Here is a 15296-nt window from a genome sequence, read left to right as displayed (position 1 = left end):
CCCATCTATCTCTGAAGACCGTGGGGAACCTTGCAATTTATTCCACCCTTTGTCATTGGCAGAGACACCTAGCAAAGGTTATGGGTTTTGTACACTGAAAAACAGCTGATGCTTGAAGTTGGACTTACCTTCACATGTGACTCCTCGTGGCCTGGCGTAGCCCCTTGAACAGATGGGATCTGCAAAAGGTCGGAATGTCGTTGTGGATGGGAATGTTGTGAATCATGGATTTTGTTGCCAAAGGTGACACTTTATGGGGACTCTGAGAGAACATATTTCACAGTGGAAGCTAGCAAACACAGTGTGCATCTCAAATGGCACCCTATTCCCTATGTAGTGCACTACTTTTGACCAGGGCCCGCATAGGGCTCTGGTCAAAAGTAGTGCACTTCATAGGGAATAGGGTGCCATAGTACGCAACCATATTAAAGGACTACTGGAACCCTGTTCAGGTCAAAATGACGACAAACAGAATTGGAATACCAGTAGGCTTAATACAGGGGAGAGAGCCTCACAGTGTAACACATGCAAGTGATTATAAGGTGCAGGTCAGGGCTAAGGAGAGGAACATTATATATTTGGCTTTTATATCTTATCCTCACTGACAGAATTATGAAGCTAAATTAAGCACTGAGATTTAAAAGCGCTAAATTAGCTGTAAATGGCCCAAACGGCCCAAATCAAGGCATGTGTGGTATAGCACAAGCAAAACATCATCATTGGGTAGGGTTTGTCTTACACTGATGAAAAACCACACGATTTTAAATAAAGCTTTTTGTGGCTTGGATTCTCATTATACTAACTGCTGGCAAATGCATTATGGGTAGATTGTGTGGCCAGAAAAAAAAGGAAAACATAACTTGGTTGTGTCGCAAATGGCAACCTATTTCCTATATAGTACACTACTTTGTCCAGGGCCCATAAGGTGTCATTTGGGACGCAGGCGGTGAAAGCTTAAACTGTAAAGGTTGTTTCAGTGAGGGAAATGATACGAGCAGAGAGTTGTGCTGGAGCATGCACTGCACTGGGCATTGTGTCAGACCACATGAAAGAAAAACATGGCAGGTTTTTGTAGTTCTATTTACTACTGCTGTCATGGGGAAACCATTCCATTAAAGATCTAAAAAGGACTGCTAACCCCAGTTTACTTTAGACACAGAGTCAGGTCCAAGGCCATGTCACCCATAACAACATATTCAAATATTTAGCCAATGGTTCCTGTGGCCCTTCATGTGTTACAGTTCAGTAGTATACCTACTTATAGTACGAGCTACAGATACAGAAATCCCCAGCACAAACCAGGTCGACCTTGTCATTTGCTATTTTCCTCTTAACTGGCCGTAAACAATACCAGTGTTTATTAATTAATGATGCAAATACCAGACCAAATGAACATGATAAAGTTACTGTTAAAACAGTTTTAGATGTAAAGTCTCCTGTTTAGGGGACCTGTGTGGTTCTTGTACCAGTTCTGATTGACCGACAGTTTAGCTTCTAAATCGATCTGTGGACACTGTAATTGAAATGGCTTGCATTGAGCGGTAGCCTTGGTTCTCACGGACACAGGAGTGTGACGTGGGATGTGAAATCTGACTATACTTGAAGCTTGGATGTTCCTCCTACCATTTAATACGCTCTTCCAACTTCTGGCTGAATAGGGAACCCTGAACACTACTTACAAGGCACATGCCTGGAATCCTGACATCGTAGCTCAGCAGGAGAGAATGGTTTCATCACTCTAGCACATTCAGAGATCGATTTATAGCGAAATTTATCAACTTAATGTAAAATAATGAATAGATTTGAAACAAATAAAAAACACTTTCTGATTGTCATAGACGGACAAGATTAACATGAGACGAAAGGCGATTTGGTAAAACACGTCCAGGAAGCCAAGCTAGAGCTCTATGATGTTCACAGCGGTTGGGGGCAGACGTTTTGATCGAGAGATACAGTACCATTAGAAAACATTTTCTCTAACACTAAACATACAAATATGTATCTAAAAAATATATAAGGATAATACAGCATATAAATATTTGTACTGTGTCCTCAAAAATGACTACACCTCAGCAATTTATTTTAAAAAATTACCAGAAAGGTGAGATTTTAACCATTCTTGGATTATACAGCATTACTAAATGAAATCAAACTTTCTATGCCATACTGCATAGAAAGAGGTTACCCATGACCAGAGCTGAGAACCACTGATCATTGTCTATGGGGTAGCTGGAGGTATGTGTGTGACTTACCTATCTCACACTGCTCACAGGGACTTCCCCAGGCAGCGCCCAGGGTGGCACAGCACTCTGACTTGAGGGTGCCGCCGTTGATGTTGACCTCGCAGCGGCCATCTTGGATATTCAGCCAACAGGTCCCTTTCAGGCTGTCTATGATTAAAATTACAGTTTTTTAGGGTAGTGGTGGACTAGAGAACCAGAGGTAAAAGGAGGAAGTGTTTTTGTTCATATTGTACACATTGACAGCTAAGTGCTGAATTGCAGTGCACAGTTACATAACTTAGCCGAAATAAAAACTAAATTGAAGTACAGGGTACATGCAGTGTGTATATTTATACAGACATTTATAGGTGGCATGTAGGTTTAACTGCATTTTACACTTTAGAAATTGAATTGAACATTGCATTTCAGCTGTAAATGGCCTTTTTCAAAACCATTCTCCATTCAATTTCTACATAGACAGGAATTATTCATTCCATTGACCTGAAAGAGGTTGATTTCTCTTCAATTTCAAAATAAATTGGCGGTCGTTTGATATACACAGAAAGACCATCTCATCTACTGTGTTGACAGTGGATGTGTTTAGACCAGAAGTCCCCGCGAGAATAGTAAACGAACACAAATTTGACCAGCTGGGGACATTTTGTTAGTCCCAACAGAGTCAAACGTTATTTCTAGGGTGTTTAGGGTTAAGGTTAGAATTAGTGTTAGAATTGGGTTTAGGGTTAGGGTTAAGAGTTAGGTTTAGGAGCTAGGTTTAGGGTTAGGAGCTAGGTTTAGGGTTAGGAGCTAGGTCTAGGGTTAAGGGTTAAGGTTAGGGGTTAGGAAAAATAGGATTCTGAATGGAACTGAATTGTGTGTCCCCAGAAAGTTAGTTTTACAAGACTGTGTGTGTATGTGTCAGTTGTGTTGTCAGTGTGTGTGTGTGTGTCATTGTCAGTGTGTGTGTGTATGTGTATTTACCAATGCAGATGAGTCCTGTGGTGTCCAGCTTGCTCCCAGGGGAGCACTCGCAGGCAAAGGAGCCGGCTGTGTTCCTACACTGTCCGTTAGAACAGGGGCTGTTTTCACACTCATTCACATCTAAAAACAGAGGGGGAAGAGTTAGAGGGGAACACCTTTCATTTCATTTACAAGGAAGAAGAGTTAGAGGGGGACACATTTCACAACATTTACATGGTGGAATAGTTAGAGAAGGACACATTTCACAACATCTACATGGGGGAAGAGTTAGAGGGGGACACATTTCACAACATTTACATGGGGGAAGAGTTAGAGGGGGACACATTTCACAACATTTACATGGTGGAAGAGTTAGAGAGGGACACATTTCACAACATTTACATGGTGGAAGAGTTAGAGAAGGACACATTTCACAACATTTACATGGGGGAAGAGTTAGAGGGGGACACCTTTTCACTACATTTACAAGAAGGGGGAAGAGTTAAAAGGTGACACCTTGAACAAAACTACCTCTCAAAACAGTGGGAATAGTTAGAATGTGACACCTTTAAGTACATTTACAAGCAGGTTCTGATTGTGGATGTGTCCCAATAATCTAGTTCTAGATAGCTTTCTTTCTCTTTTCACTCCGTCACAACTGATCTTAAAGGATTTGCTAGGCATGCGCAGTATACCAGTTCTTGAAAGCCAGTAAGTTCTTTAATTCAATGATCAGATATCATGATAAAAGATGACAAGAATGAGACAATGGGGCAAAGATTTTGGCGAAAGATAGCTACAATCCTCTTTGTAACCTGATTACAACACGGTGAATATATAAAAAAGGGACACACTACGAAGAGGAAAAGCCAGCCCAAAATAATGACTGCTTTTAAGTAGGGCTGGGAATTGCCAGGGACCTACCGATACTTAGGTGCCGATACGATATGCAATAGATACTTTATTGGGTTTCGATGTTCCATACATATTGCTCACCATGTCTTTTTTTTTTTTTACTACAAATATAGAAAGATGATCGAAAACAAGCTATGAAGGAAATGTAACTATACATCCCCCCCCCCATCACTACTTTTAAGGCAAGCCAACGGTAAAAATAAAGCTCAATGGGAGAAACAGTTCAACCGATGCTTAGTTCCTCCCCAACTGGAAACCATTACGCTCAATGAACACTCTCAATCTTCGGTCCAGGAATTCACATAAAGGCAAGAAGAATAGGGAGCTACCTGGAATGTGCAGTCAACGCCTCCCAGCCAGTAGTTAGTCATGGTAATCACTGACATACAGTGTATTTGTACAATTCATTTGTTTTCCACTTCCATCTGCTTGGAGGAACAGTTAACAAATGGATTACTGTATTGCCACAGTGCTGACAGAATTGAATGAACTTGAAACTGCACAGCAGCAAGATTGAGCGGAGTCGAGTGGAATTCCTTCTGCTGTATACAGCGGCAGTCCTGGGTTCAAACAGTATTTAGTATTTATTATAATAGTAGTTGTCAAGCTTGTCTGGCGCAATGGAGCCGATGGAATTGTCCCAAAAAGTGCAAGCCCCGCCCATCTGGCACTCAAGGCTCTAGTCTAGCAAACACTCAAAGCTAAAAGATTTAAAATACTACTTAAACCCAAGTCTGATTGAGCTAGCGCTTGCTTCATCTAATTTAGTGTACATGTGGCTTCCAAATGTGTCAATTTATAGCTTGGCTTGATGACAACAGAGCTTGCAAATACCCACTGTTGCCTAACACACAAAAGTTTGGGCCACTTAAGTCATTGCTACCAGGAAAAGCTAATAAACTACGACAAAAACATGTTGTTGTGATTCTGACATGTGTTTTAGAGAAAGGGAGAGGACAAAGGAGGAGAGGTATGAATCATCATTTTGGTTGGGTGACAGTGTAGTGACGGTGTAGTGACGGTGTCGTGGCGGTGTCGTGGCGGTGTCGTGTTGTAAGTCATGCTTGGCTATGTCTCCGGGACACTTGCTGAATGAAATAGAAATAATATTATTTCCTGTGAGTGAGATGTTTCCAACTCTAAGGCTGCATCCTACATAGAACCCTACTTGTTATATAGTGCACGACTACGGAATAGGGAATAGGGTGCAATTTGAAAGGTAGTTCAACTGTAACTAACACATGGAAGTGTGTCATTCACGTTAATTCTGTTTCGGGAATGGATCGCATGGAATGTGAATTTCGGAGCTGATCGTATTTATGGCTACTGAAGAGTCCGTGTTAGAAGCATGTGGGGATGTAAACAGGACGGGAATAGAACTATGCACAAGCCTTAAAGCTTCACTTTATACTGCGACTGGCCTATGCTCCCCTCCCAAAGCGTTCACAAGGAACAGATGTTATTGTAAAAGTGTGTGTGTGCATGTGTGTGCGTGTGTGTGTGTGTGTGTAAGATGAATGCACTAAACCGTAAGTCGCTCTGGATAAGAGTGTCTGCTAAATGACTAAAATGTCAATTTAAAAGAATGTGTGTTTTCGTGCATGAGTGTATGTGCCCACACACAGTCCCCAGCCATCCAAACATCCTATTGTGTGTGTTACTTTCTGCCGTGTTGACCGTCAAGGGGGATTACGTCAACGGTCTGAAGGATCCCAGTACTCACAGTCTCTCAATTCCCAAACCAGGAGGCCCAGACTCTTAATTTACTACCCTATAAACCAGTAGGTTTAAATAGACCACAGAGTGATGGAGTGCATTCCAAATAGCACCCTATTCCCTTACATAGTGCACTACTTTTGACCAGGGCCCATAGGGCTCTGATCAAAAACAGTTTTGGTGTAGTTTAGGTGTAGTTTCGGTGTAGTTAAGGAATAGTTTAGGTGTAGTTTCAGTGTAGTTTAGGTGTAGTTTAGGTGTAGTTAAGGAATAGTTTAGGTGTAGTTTCCGAATAGTTTAGGTGTAGTTTCGGTGTAGTTAAGGAATAGTTTAGGTGTAGTTTCAGTGTTGTTTAGGTGTAGTTTAGGTGTAGTTAAGGAATAGTTTAGGTGTAGTTTCCAAATAGTTTAGGTGTAGTTTCGGTGTAGTTAAGGTGTTGTTTCAGTGTACTTTCGGTGTAGTTTCGGTGTAGTTTCGGTGTAGTTTCAGTGTAGTTTAGGTGTAGTTTCGGTGTAGTTAAGGTGTTGTTTCGGTGTACTTTAGGTGTAGTTTCGGTGTAGTTTAGTTATTCTAAAGGCCTACTGCAACACATATCATGTTTTTGTTTCCCTTATAATAAATGTGATTAGTAATAGAGTTATAGAAAATAAAACAGTCTCGAGCTTCTTTACAAAATAAAATGTCAGTGGCCGTTGGCCTATGGCGGTTATAGTGTTAAACCCTCATTTCTATCTTTGACCTTTGACCTTGAGACTTTGTATGTAGGTGCCTTTACTCATGCTGAACAAATTTGCCTCAAGGACCCATAAGGTCTGTCAGGATAGATTTTCCTCCAACTTTGAAAAACTTCTTCTCATGATCCAAATAACAATTCAGTATTTATGTCCCCGGTACATCTCTTAACTTAGTTTGCGAAAAGCTAAGGGATTGGTTGAGAGATGGGTGAGTTATTGATTACGTATCCATTTAAATCCTTTGTAAATTCCCTTCACAATGGCCTATCAACGTGAAACTGTTTAGGATCATCTAAGACATTACCATAATGAACCATGTTAAGTTTGGCATTGATTTCTTACAAAATAAGGAAACTATTAACAATTCACTTTCTTGACTATGTAACGATAATGCTTAAAATAATCCTAAAAATCTTCTTCTCATGGACTAAAGTCAGATTCACTCCAAATTTGGTTTTTGGACTCATCAAAATAGTCTGAAAAATAATGTTGATGCTTTCAAAGATGGTCACACTATACCAGTAGATTAGTGGAGGCTGCTGAGAAGAGGACGGCTCATAGTAATGGCTGGAACGGAGCAGATGGAATGGCATCAAACACATGGAAACCATGTGTATTTGATCCATGTAGGGACCGACGCCGGAGATGAGAAGCAGGTAAGTCAAACATTTAATCGGGAACAGACATAGAACAAGACAGGAACAGCGTCAGCACACGGGTAACCAAGGACATATGACAGAAGCAGGGAACACAGCGGGGAACCAGACAGATATAGGGAACGTAATGACAGAGGTGACTGAGTCCAGGTGAGTCCAATAATCGCAGATGCACGTGATGGGGGGAAGGCAGGTGTGCGTAATGATGATGGCAGGAGTGCGTAATGCTGGGGAGCCTGGCACCCGAAGGGAAGAGCGGGAGCAGGCGTGACAGTCCCCCCTCTCTAGGGGCACCACCTGGCATCCCACCTGGGTGAGCTTGACGGGCCGGCCGAGGCACAGGTGCTGGACAAGCCGGCTGGGCGTGAAAGCCCGACGAACCGGCAGAGGCGTGAGAGCCTGGTGAGCCGGCTGAGGCATATGAGCCTGACAATCCGGCTGAGGCATGATGGCTTGTCGATCCCGCTGAGGCGTGGGAGCCCGATGATCCAGCAGAGGCGTAAAAACCTGACGATCCGGCTGAGGCCTGACGTGGGATGGGCGCCTTCTGAGCCAACCGGGGCAAGAAACCTCTCGAGCCAGCTAGGGCGTGATAGCCCGACGAGCTGGCTTAGGCACCCCAAGTTCCATCGGTGTCGGCCCCGGACCCGACGTCACCACCAACCGGAACGTCAGCACTTCCCGATGCTTCGTATGATGGCTTCTGCATTCTGTAGGGACTGACGCCGGAGATGAGAAGCAGGTATTGGGAGTCAAACATTTAATCGGAACATATGACAATTAATGCAGAAGCAGGAAACAAAGCGGGGAACCAGACAGATATAGGGAAGGTAATGACAGAGGTGATTGAGTCCAGGTGAGTCCAATAATCGCTAATCCCTCGAGCGCCAGAGAGGAAGAGCGGGAGTAGGGTGACAATATCATTCCACACATCCCGCCACAGCCACAAGCCCCATTCTACCCAATTAAGGTGCTACCAACCTCCTGTGCAGTAGATGCATATTAGCACAATACACTAATATGCTACAATATGCTAAACATACTTCAAAAATCTTCTTATCATGACCCATAGACCATTAACTTAGTTGGAGAAAAGTGATTGGTCTAAATAATAAAATAAAAAAACGTTTTACTTTCCATTTAAACCACTGTAAATCCACTCCACAGTGGCGTAAGACCACACTGACTTTGGTATTGATATCTAAAAAAAACATGGACACTATTAACAACTCATTCTTTGCATATGTAACACTAATGCTCAAAACCATCTTCTCCTCATAAAACCATACATCAGATTCACTCCAGATTTTGTATTTAGACTAATGATTGCACATAAAGGAGGATATTTCCTACATGATAGAGTGCTTGCCTTGTTATGCTGATCTTGTGTCCTTTCTACCATCCTGTGAACCCCGTTCATTGCTGCTCGCAGCTATATTTTGTGATGTTTTTCATTGTTTTTCATGGGTAATAATCCCTTGTTCTAGAACTGACCCCACCTGAGAGACCCCAGAGGCCCCTGTGGTGATCCCTCTTTCACACTCAATTAGAGCCCATTAAGTAATTTCCCCTCTGCTGGCAGTGCACTCCATGGAGGGTTGTATTGGTTTTTATTGGCAACGTAAGGTGCGCCTCCCAAATGGCCCCCTATTCTTTACATGGGCCCTGGTCAAAATTAGTGCACTATGGTATTTGCGAGGCAGGGAAGGGCTTAGTCACAAGCCGTAGTCTTAGCCCCTTGGGGTTATTATGGACAGAACTGGGTTCAAATACTATTTGAAATAATTTCAAATACCTTATCTGGGCTTGATTGCTTGCTATTGCTCGCTATCGCTCAGAACAATGTTCTTGGCCATAACCAGTCATGCTTCAAGACGGGTCACTCAACCGAGACTGCTCTCCTCTGTGTCACAGAAGCTCTCCACACTGCCAAAGCTGACTCTCTGTCCTCCTTTCTCATCCTCCTAGATCTGTCCACTGCCTTTGACACCGTGAACCATCAGATCCTCCTCTCCACCCTCTCAGGGCTGAGCGTCTAAGGCTCTGCATACTCTTGGATTGCATCCTACCTGGCAGGCCGCTCCTATCAGGTGACTTGGAGAGGATCTGTGTCTGCACCACATGCTCTCATTACTGGTGTCGCCCAGGGCTCAGTTCTAGGCCCTCTCCCCTTCTCTCTATGCACCAAGTCACTCGGCTCGTTCATATCATCACATGGTCTCTCCTATCATTGCTTAGCAGATCTGTGTCCTCTGACTTTTCTCCTTGCCCTCTTCTGACATCCAGGTGGCGACACGCATCTCTGCGTGCCTGGCAGATCTCATAGTGGTCCGTTCTGCCAACTCTTGTCTCTTGGCTCTCCCGCAGTCAGCTCCCGCTCAGCTCAGTCAAAGCTCTTCTCTGTCCTGGCACCAGTTTCCCCCTGAAGCTAGGACAGCAGAGTCCCTGCCCATCTTTTGAAAAACATCTGAAACCCTACCTCTTCAAAGAGTATCTTAACTAATCCCACAGTTCACCACTTACCCTTTCATGAACTTACACTCATACTTGACCCCCCCCCCCCCCCCCCCCACTTACTATGACGGTGATATGTGGTTGTCCAACCTAGCTATCTTAAAATGAATGCAACAACTGTAAGTCACTCTGGATACGAGTGTCTGCTAAATTACTAAAATGTCAAATGTAAATGTCAAATGTTTTGAGCTTGCCTGACGCAATGGAACCACTAGAATAATCGCAAAAGTGCAAACGCCTGGCCTCCCGAGTGGCGGAGTGGTCTGTGCCACTAGAGATCCTGGTTCGAGTCCAGGCTCTGTCACAGCCGGCCGCGACTGGGAGACCCATGGGGCGGCGTATAATTGGCCCAGCATCGTCCTGGTTAGGGGAGGGTTTGGCCGGCAGGGATGTTCTTGTCCCATCACGCACTAGCGACTCCTGTGGCGGGCCGGGCACAGTGCACGCTGACACGCTTTCCAGGTGTACGGTGTTTCCTCTGACACATTGATGCGGCTGGCTTCAGGGGTAAGTGGGCATTGTGTCCAGAAGCAGTGCGGCTTGGCTGGGTTGTGTTTCGGAGAACGCACGGCTCTCAACCTTCGCCTCTCCCGAGTCCGTACGGGAGTTGCAGCGATGGGACAAGACTGCAACTACCAATTGGATACCACGAAATTGGGGAGAAAAAGGGAAACACATTTCTTTTCTCCTAAAAACGGGCAAATGTCACACATTTGGGATTCCAGGCAGGTTAAAGAAAAGGCTAAAAGTATTTGAAGGATTTCAAATAGTATTTTAACTCAGGTCTGATTATGGGCCAGTCAGGTGGTTTAGTAGCATGGTTACAGGGGGACGGGGGTTGGAAGGTGGCGTAGGAGCATGGTTACAGGGGGAAAGGGGTTGGAAGGTGGCTTAGGAGCATGGTTACCAGGGGAAAGGGGTTGGAAGGTGGTTTAGGAGCATGGTTATATGGGGACAGCGGTTGGAAGGTGGCTTAGGAGCATGGTTACCGGAGGAAAGGAGTTGGAAGGTGGCTTAGGAGCATGGTTACCGGAGGAAAGGAGTTGGAAGGTGGCTTAGGAGCATGGTTACCAGGGGAAAGGAGTTGGAAGGTGGCTTAGGAGCATGGTTACAGGGGGAAAGGAGTTAGAAGGTGGTTTAGGAGCATGGTTACAGGGGGACAGGAGTTGGAAGGTGGTTTAGGAGCATGGTTACAGGGGGACAGGAGTTGTAAGGTGGCTTAAGAGCATGGTTACCGGGGGAAAGGGGTTGGAAGGTGGCTTAGGAGCATGGTGACCAGGGGAAAGGGGTTGGAAGGTGGCTTAGGAGCATGGTTACAGGGGGGACAGGAGTTGTAAGGTGGCTTAAGAGCATGGTTACCGGGGGAAAGGGGTTGGAAGGTGGCTTAGGAGCATGGTTACAGGGGAAAGGGGTTGGAAGGTGGCTTAGGAGCATGGTTACAGGGGAAAGGAGTTGGAAGGTGGTTTAGGATCATGGTTACAGGGGGACAGGAGTTGGAAGGTGGCTTAGGAGCATGGTTACAGGGGGAAAGAGGTTGGAAGGTGGTTTAGGAGCATGGTTACAGGGGACAGAGGTTGGAAGGTGGCTTAGGAGCATGGTTACCGGAGGAAAGGAGTTGGAAGGTGGTTTAGGAGCATGGTTACATGGGGACAGGGGTTGGAAGGTGGTTTAGGATCATGGTTACAGGGGGACAGGAGTTGGAAGGTGGTTTAGGAGCATGGTTACCGGAGGAAAGGAGTTGGAAGGTGGCTTAGGAGCATGGTTACCAGGGGAAAGGAGTTGGAAGGTGGTTTAGGAGCATGGTTACAGGGTGACAGGAGTTGGAAGGTGGTTTAGGATCATGGTTACAGGGGGACAGGAGTTGGAAGGTGGTTTAGGAGCATGGTTACCGGGGGAAAGAGGTTGGAAGGTGGCTTAGGAGCATGGTTACCGGAGGAAAGGAGTTGGAAGATGGCTTAGGAGCATGGTTACAGGGGAAAGGAGTTGGAAGGTGGTTTAGGAGCATGGTTACCAGGGGAAAGGAGTTGGAAGGTGGTTTAGGAGCATGGTTACAGGGGGACAGGAGTTGTAAGGTGGCTTAAGAGCATGGTTACCGGGGGAAAGGGGTTGGAAGGTGGCTTAGGAGCATGGTGACCAGGGGAAAGGGGTTGGAAGGTGGCTTAGGAGCATGGTTACAGGGGGGACAGGAGTTGTAAGGTGGCTTAAGAGCATGGTTACCGGGGGAAAGGGGTTGGAAGGTGGCTTAGGAGCATGGTTACAGGGGAAAGGGGTTGGAAGGTGGCTTAGGAGCATGGTTACAGGGGAAAGGAGTTGGAAGGTGGTTTAGGATCATGGTTACAGGGGGACAGGAGTTGGAAGGTGGCTTAGGAGCATGGTTACAGGGGGAAAGAGGTTGGAAGGTGGTTTAGGAGCATGGTTACAGGGGACAGAGGTTGGAAGGTGGCTTAGGAGCATGGTTACCGGAGGAAAGGAGTTGGAAGGTGGTTTAGGAGCATGGTTACATGGGGACAGGGGTTGGAAGGTGGTTTAGGATCATGGTTACAGGGGGACAGGAGTTGGAAGGTGGTTTAGGAGCATGGTTACCGGAGGAAAGGAGTTGGAAGGTGGCTTAGGAGCATGGTTACCAGGGGAAAGGAGTTGGAAGGTGGTTTAGGAGCATGGTTACAGGGTGACAGGAGTTGGAAGGTGGTTTAGGATCATGGTTACAGGGGGACAAGAGTTGGAAGGTGGTTTAGGAGCATGGTTACCGGGGGAAAGAGGTTGGAAGGTGGCTTAGGAGCATGGTTACCGGAGGAAAGGAGTTGGAAGATGGCTTAGGAGCATGGTTACAGGGGAAAGGAGTTGGAAGGTGGTTTAGGAGCATGGTTACCAGGGGAAAGGAGTTGGAAGGTGGTTTAGGAGCATGGTTACAGGGGGACAGGAGTTGGAAGGTGGTTTAGGAGCATGGTTACAGGGGGACAGGAGTTGTAAGGTGGCTTAAGAGCATGGTTACCGGGGGAAAGAGGTTGGAAGGTGGCTTAGGAGCATGGTTACCGGGGGAAAGGGGTTGGAAGGTGGCTTAGGAGCATGGTTACAGGGGAAAGGGGTTGGAAGGTGGCTTAGGAGCATGGTTACAGGGGGACAGGGGTTGGAAGGTGGTTTAGGAGCATGGTTACAGGGGGACAGGAGTTGGAAGGTGGCTTAGGAGCATGGTTACAGGAGGAAAGGGGTTGGAAGGTGGCTTAGGAGCATGGTTACCGGGGGAAAGGGGTTGGAAGGTGGTTTAGGAGCATGGTTACAGGGGGAAAGGGGTTGGAAGGTGGCTTAGGAGCATGGTTACAGGAGGAAAGGGGTTGGAAGGTGGCTTAGGATTATGGTTACAGGGGGACAGGGGTTGGAAGGTGGTTTAGGAGCATGGTTACAGGGGGACAGGAGTTGGAAGGTGGCTTAGGAGCATGGTTACAGGAGGAAAGGGGTTGGAAGGTGGCTTAGGAGCATGGTTACCGGGGGAAAGGGGTTGGAAGGTGGTTTAGGAGCATGGTTACAAGGGGAAAGGGGTTGGAAGGTGGTTTAGGAGCATGGTTACCAGGGGAAAGGGGTTGGAAGGTGGTTTAGTAGCATGGTTACAGGGGACAGGGGTTGGAAGGTGGTTTAAGAGCATGGTTACAGGGGGACAGGGTTTTGGAAGGTGGCTTAGGAGCATGGTTACCAGGGGTCAGAAGGTGGTTTAGGAGCATGGTTACAGGGGACGGGGGTTGGAAGGTGGTTTAGGAGCATGGTTACAGGGGGACAGGGGTTGGAAGGTGGCTTAGGAGCATGGTTACCAGGGGTCAGAAGGTGGTTTAGGAGCATGGTTACAGGGGAGAGGGCTTGGAAGGTGGCTTAGGAGCATGGTTACCGGGGGAAAGGGGTTGGAAGGTGGTTTAGGAGCATGGTTACAGGGGACAGGGGTTGGAAGGTGGTTCAAGAGCATGGTTACCAGGGGACAGGGGTTGGACGGTGGCTTAGGAGCATGGTTACAGGGGAAAGGGGTTGGAAGGTGGTTTAGGAGCATGGTTACAGGGGAAATGGGTTAGAAGGAGGTTTAGAAGCATGGTTACAGGGGGACAGGGGTTGGAAGGTGGTTTAGGAGCATGGTTACAGGGGACAGGGGTTGGAAGGTGGTTTAGGAGCATGGTTACCAGGGGGACAGGGGTTGGAAGGTGGCTTAGGAGCATGGTTACCAGGGGACAGGGGTTGGAAGGTAGTTTAAGAGCATGGTTACAGGAGGAAAGGGGTTGGAAGGTGGTTTAGGAGCATGGTTACAGGGGGACAGGGATTGGAAGGTGGCTTAGGAGCATGGTTACCAGGGGAAAGAGGTTGGAAGGTGGCTTAGGAGCATGGTTACCAGGGGAAAGAGGTTGGAAGGTGGTTTAGGAGCATGGTTACCAGGGGAAAGGAGTTGGAAGGTGGCTTAGGAGCATGGTTACAGGGGAAAGAGGTTGGAAGGTGGCTTAGGAGCATGGTTACCAGGGGAAAGGAGTTGGAAGGTGGTTTAGGAGCATGGTTACAGGGGAAAGGGATTGGAAGGTGGCTAAGGAGCATGGTTACAGGGGAAAGGGATTGGAAGGTGGCTTAGGAGCATGGTTACAGGAGGAAAGGGGTTGGAAGGTGGCTTAGGAGCATGGTTACAGGGGGAAAGAGGTTGGAAGGTGGTTTAGGAGCATGGTTACAGGGGACAGGGGTTGGAAGGTGGCTTAGGAGCATGGTTACCGGGGGAAAGAGGTTGGAAGGTGGCTTAGGAGCATGGTTACCGGGGGAAAGAGGTTGGAAGGTGGCTTAGGAGCATGGTTACAGGAGGAAAGGGGTTGGAAGGTGGCTTAGGAGCATGGTTACAGGGGGAAAGAGGTCGGAAGGTGGTTTAGGAGCATGGTTACAGGGGACAGGGGTTGGAAGGTGGCTTAGGAGCATGGTTACCGGGGGAAAGAGGTTGGAAGGTGGCTTAGGAGCATGGTTACCGGGGGAAAGAGGTTGGAAGGTGGCTTAGGAGCATGGTTACCGGGGGAAAGAGGTTGGAAGGTGGCTTAGGAGCATGGTTACCGGGGGAAAGAGGTTGGAAGGTGGCTTAGGAGCATGGTTACCGGAGGAAAGGAGTTGGAAGGTGGCTTAGGAGCATGGTTACAGGGGAAAGGAGTTGGAAGGTGGTTTAGGAGCATGGTTACCAGGGGAAAGGACTTGGAAGGTGGCTTAGGAGCATGGTTACAAGGGAAAGGGGTTGGAAGGTGGTTTAGGAGCATGGTTACAGGGGACAGGGGTTGGAAGGTGGCTTAGGAGCATGGTTACCGGGGGAAAGAGGTTGGAAGGTGGCTTAGGAGCATGGTTACCGGGGGAAAGAGGTTGGAAGGTGGCTTAGGAGCATGGTTACCAGGGGAAAGGAGTTGGAAGGTGGTTTAGGAGCATGGTTACCGGGGGTCAGGGGTTGGATGGTGGTTTAAGAGCATGGTTACAGGGGGAAAGGGGTTGGAAGGTGGTTTAGGAGCATGGTTACAGGGGGACACGGGTTGGAAGGTGGCTTAGGAGCATGGTTACCGGAGGAAAGGGGTTGGAAGGTGGTTTAGGAG

General features: G+C 47.0%; 1 protein-coding gene across 1 annotated transcript in view; it reads right to left on the bottom strand.

Annotated features, from left to right (window-relative positions):
- The window catches only part of LOC120026153 (fibrillin-2-like), a gene marked incomplete at its 5' end in the record, with an annotated part of 236899 nt that overhangs the window by 108579 nt on the left and 113024 nt on the right, over window positions 1-15296 (bottom strand). Inside the window, 3 exons of the mRNA XM_038970976.1 lie at window positions 129-179; window positions 2253-2390; window positions 3204-3323. Of these exons, the coding sequence (XP_038826904.1) occupies window positions 129-179; window positions 2253-2390; window positions 3204-3323 (309 nt within the window). The remainder of the gene's footprint in view (window positions 1-128; window positions 180-2252; window positions 2391-3203; window positions 3324-15296) is intronic.

Source organism: Salvelinus namaycush, chromosome 31 (genome assembly GCF_016432855.1).
Source record: "Salvelinus namaycush isolate Seneca chromosome 31, SaNama_1.0, whole genome shotgun sequence".
In the NCBI taxonomy this organism is placed as follows: domain Eukaryota; kingdom Metazoa; phylum Chordata; class Actinopteri; order Salmoniformes; family Salmonidae; genus Salvelinus; species Salvelinus namaycush.
This window is presented reverse-complemented; position numbering and strand designations above follow the sequence as displayed.